The following is a 4,898-nucleotide window of genomic DNA, read 5'->3' as shown; positions in this document are numbered from 1 at the left end:
CCATGTCACTGACAGAGATCTTAAATAATACTGGTCCCAGTGTGGATCCCAGGGGACCCCACTCCTCACTGGTCTCCAATCAGACATTGAGCTATTAACCACAACCCTCTGAAGGTGACCATGAAGCCAGTTTTTCATCCACCGTGCAGTCCATCCGTCAAATCCATGCCTACCCAATACAGAGACGAGGATGTCATGCAGGACAGTGTCAAACACCTTGCACAAATCCAGGCAGGTGACATCAGTTACACCAACGCTGTAACCCCACTGCAGGAGGCCACCAGATTCGGCAGGCACAACCTGCCCTCAGTGAAGCCACGCTGGCTGTCACCAATCACCTCCATGCACCTTAGCATAGTTTCTAGGAGGTTCTGCTCCATGATCCTGCCAGGCACAGAAGTGAGACTGACTGGCCTGTAGTTCCCCAGGTCTCCTCTTTTCCCTTTTTAAAAAGCAGGGCCATGCTTCTCTTTTTCCAGTCACTGGGAACATCACCAGACTGCCACAACTTCTCCAGCACAATGGATACGGTTGGCAACTTCATCTGCCAGTTCCCTCAGGACCATCAGATGCATCTCATCAGGTCCCCATGGACTTGTCCACCTTCAGGTTCCTTAGATGGCCTCAAACCTGGCTTTCTCCTATGGTGGGCAGTACTTCCTTCTCCCAGTCCCTGTCCTAAAAAATCCTGGACATTTCTGTGTGCCCATGAGACTGCCCCACATACCATGTCTGTGCCGTAGACCGGGGAGGTCATCTTGATCTCCCAGAAGTGCTGCCCGTCTGCCAGCTCCTTGTTGCCCCGGATGGCGGCGGTGCCGCAGCTGTACTCCATGTGGAAGTTCACCTTGCGATTGTCACAGGTCAGCAAGGTGGCCGTCGACTTATTCAGGTCGTCCCACACCCAGTCGAAATCTGTTCAGGAAGCACAGAGGGGACAGGGATGAGCAAAGGCCCTCAGGGAGCCAGGCCCAAAACAAAGCACAGGAGGACATTTGTTTGGAAGGCCTGCAGAGGGGTTATTTTTATTTTTTACTGTTTAAGAGGGTAAATCCTAAGATTTACACACTCAAGAGTTGTTCAAGGCCTGAATTATTCTGCAGTGTCCCACCAGGGATGGTACAGTGCTCTGAACCTGAGGCAGTCAGCGCTAACCAGTTCCCATTTTGGCTAACACGAGCCTCCACAGACCCAAGCAGAGCCTCCTTTCTCCCTGCACTTCTCATCGGCTCACAGAGTAGCTCCGCTACACTGCAGGCTTTCTCAGCCAGCCCAAGCCCACCCTCTGCCTACCTCTCCCCTCTGCCCTGAGTACATGCAGCCAGGCACCCTGCCAGCTGTACCAAGGATTAGTGGCACGAGGGATGGTTTCACTGGTGCCCTCAGCCGGATTTGAGAGCAGGTCCCCAGAGGTGAACTCTGCTGCATTAACAAGTTCAGCACCTTGAAGCATCACAGGAAGCCCGTGCTTGTAATCTTCCTACAGTCTACGTGGCCTTGAGATGTAAACAAAGGAGCACCGTGCGTTGGGAAAGAGATAAGGGCCATGCGGAAAGCAAAGGCTCTGTGCTGGGGTGCAGTCCATGCTGCCGGGCCAGGACCGCACCCCCCTCAAACTCCAAGAGCCATTCGGGACCCAGTCCTTACACTCGTCCTCCTCGCCGCACTGGCAGTCCTTGACGCGGTGGAGGGCATGCAGGCTGGAGCAGTAGGGCGCTTCGCTCTGATTCTCGCAGTTGCAGTAGGACTCTCCGGTCACAGGGATGGCGCTCGGGATGGAAGGCGAAAGGGAGGAAAACTCCGGCTCTGAATCTGAGTCACTGTGCTGTCGGGGAGAGCGGAGGAACGGTTAAACCAAACAGCCAGAGGAACAGTCACTACCAAACGCCCCAGGCTGGGGGAGCTGGGCTGGCAAAGGTCTGGCGTGCTGCAGAGCTGAGTGGGGACAGCCCCAGGCTCGCACCACTGCCAGCACGGCTGCATCGTACCCTGGCCTGGCCCACCACGCAGGGAGGTGGGGGGCTATGCCAGCAGAATTGCCCTGCTTTGGGACCCGGCTAGCATCCATCTGAGCTGCAGACACCTCTTGACCCAGGTACTGGATGTACTTTGTGCATTTCAGGGGCAAGGAGCTGTCACAGCAGGCACGCAGCATGACAGTCCAGGTCTTTAACACACAGATTTTTAAGCAAACCCTGCGCTAAAGCTACGGTTTTCAACAGGCAGGTTACAGCCAGCTACAGACCCTGGCCAAGACATCTCAAAAGCAGAGCACGCTGCTGAGAACTGCCGCTCGAGCGAGCCTGGGAGCTGGCGAGGGAAAAGAGAGATGAACAAGACAAGGAGGAAAAGGGCAGGAGGCTAGAACAAAGGGGAACCAGTTCAGCAGTCGGCTACAGCTCCTCACGCCAGCGCTGCAGCCAGGCCCACAGGAAACCTACAGGAGGACTGAAAGGCTTCTGTTTACTTTCATGCATGAACACAAAAACTTGACTTACTATTCCCCAGTGCCAAGAGACCAAAGTGTCCTTGCACGGGACACCATAAGAGGCAAAGCCCTCATCTCGCTCTGCATGTTACAAGAGGGCTTGATGTCACCTCATGGGAGTCTCTTACTGCAGGTTACAGCGAGTTACTCCAAGTTTACACGTTGGTCAGATGTATTTGCCGGTTATTCACTCCCATGGCAGACTCTCTATGCAGTATTTGGAGACAAAAAATCCTTTAAACTCATGCTCTTGGAGCTGTGTAAGACAGCGGGATTTGAAATGGCTTACTTATGTACTGCCCATTCAACTTTCTCCAGCCTGCATGTTAAAAACCCTGATTTATGTCTTTCATTGCCCCTTCCTGTCCAGCCGTTCCTGTTACTGCAGAAACACAGACTCTGACTGCAGGGAAAAGGCTCATTTGCTGGCAGCATGGGGACTGGGTTTGGACACCACGCTCTGACAGTGGCCTCGTAAGGCTTTAGCCTAATGTGAAGCTTCTGGAGCAGTTCCTTGCATCCCCACCCCTGCAAAGGGAACTGAACTCGTACACTCAAGAACTGGGAAAGGGAGCAGAGGATGGCAGAGGTGAATCTAAGTCACTCCTCGCGCTGTTTTACTGACTCTCTTCCTGCCATGTTCCCATCTTCCAGAACACCGGGCCAGCTTCAGAAGTGATGTGCGTGTTACAGAGCAGGAAACATGAGAGAATTTCATCCCAAAGGTATCTGAGACTTCACAGACTGAAGCAGCCCCACTCCCTTCACCACCATCTACCAGCCACACAAAGACCGTAAGTTAGCACAGCCATCCAGCAAGCCAGACTGGAGAACTGAGCCTGTTCAAACACATCTTTAGAACACTACTTAAAAAAAGAATATTTAAAAAATATTTTATGTACTTTACACACCACACACACACGTTATGTGCTTAAAAAAGCATTTAGCTTAGCATCAGTCAGCCCCTGGCTCAACTAACTATGCAGCAGAGAAACAGGGTGCACAACTAGGGAGCAAACTATGGCCAGCCCTGCCTTGGGGAGACGTCTGGCAGCCCCCTGTTAGAGCCTGGAGGAGGCTCGTTAGACGGCCTATTTTATTAAGTCTGTTCTGATTTTGGCCAGTTGTGCGTGCTGAAGTACTAGCAGCTCAACCTGGAGTAAGTGTCCACTGTCAGGGCAGAGGAAAGCTTTCCTTCGTGTCGCTCCAGAGCCACCTGAGTGTCAGCTTACCTGTCCATCGGAATCGTAGCCCCAGCCACGCATGCCAGTGGCCAAGGCGACTGCCCGGCTGTCTGCCTCACGCCGCACCCCGCTCAGGACAAAGTGCCAGGCCCTGCTGCTCCGCGTGCGTCGTGCCATGCTGTTCCGAGAGAGGTAAGCTGGGGGAGCAAGGGAGAGGAGGTTACACACAGCAGCTGCGTCCCACTTCCACCCACAACTCACCAGGCCCTGCCCTCTGAAGCAACCTCCCCTAAGTCACCACAGACCCTCTGGGAACCGATCAGCACCAACCGCACCTACACAGGCCCCATCAAGGCATCAACTGACGCAAAGAAAATTCCTCCCACGTCACGAGCCTCTGCAAACTTCAACGTCTTTCTCCACACAGGGTCACCTTCTCCCTGGGCCCAGTTGTGTTGAACTGGCGCCCAGAAATGCTCCCAAGCCCCGGCAGCAGCAGCAGCTGCCCCCTCCTCAGCACATGGATCAAGCATCAGGATCGTCAGCCACAGAGGCACAGCCTCCCCAGTGAGGAGGCGAGGCCTCCTCACCCTCTGGCAACTGCCAGGCACCGGCCAGGGCTCCAGCCACGCTGCTTGACCACCTGCACCACTCTGGCCACCACTGCGGCCCCTGGGCAACCAAGCTGTGTACGTCTGTCTGCGGACCTCTGAGCAACCACCCACTGAGAACAGACTTTGCTCGCAGTGTTTAGGCTGGGGGAAAGCCCATTTTCTTGCTCGCTGAAGGGAACCAGCCTTTTCACAGACCTGTCTCGACTTGTCTCAGGGCAAGAGACAGAAGCGAAGTCACCACCTGTCTCCCGGCTCAAGCAAGGATGTTATTCAGAGACGGATTTCCATGGGCTCCGTCCCTCCGTACAGCCTGGCAGCACAGCGGCAGAGTTGACCTGGATGTGACAGGGGAACCTCAACGCCCGATCTCATTTCCCCTGAAGTTTCTCTTTGCAGAAAACAACTCCCTGCCAAGAGGCACCCGCGGGGCTGTAACCCCCTCCCGTCCCTTGAGCCCGCTCCCTCCCCTCAGCCTCTGTGGTGGCCTCCCCACCGCAGGCGGCTGCTCTGCACACCCACACCGGTGCTTCCCTGAGGTGCAGGTCAGCCCTGAGCCACGCCAATCCCGCAAACGTGGGGGTCAGCCCAGTCCCGGTGCTGCTGTTGGACCCC

General features: G+C 55.1%; 1 protein-coding gene across 1 annotated transcript; it reads right to left on the bottom strand.

The window, feature by feature from the left end:
* Positions 1-727: 727 nt before the first annotated feature.
* LOC104516645 (SPRY domain-containing SOCS box protein 3-like) lies at positions 728-3,863 on the bottom strand (the record flags this gene model as incomplete). Its single annotated transcript, XM_010161055.1, has 3 exons — positions 3,721-3,863; positions 1,648-1,825; positions 728-915 (listed from the first exon to the last, which is right to left on the bottom strand). Coding segments are annotated over exons 1-3 (495 nt in total), but the record flags the coding sequence as incomplete, so codon positions are not given.
* Positions 3,864-4,898: the final 1,035 nt, after the last annotated feature.

The sequence above is a fragment of the Eurypyga helias genome, unplaced genomic scaffold (assembly GCF_000690775.1).
Source record: "Eurypyga helias isolate BGI_N326 unplaced genomic scaffold, ASM69077v1 scaffold30370, whole genome shotgun sequence".
NCBI lineage: Eukaryota > Metazoa > Chordata > Aves > Eurypygiformes > Eurypygidae > Eurypyga > Eurypyga helias.
The sequence above is the reverse complement of the archived record's forward strand: the minus strand, read 5'-3'. Positions and strand labels throughout refer to the sequence as shown.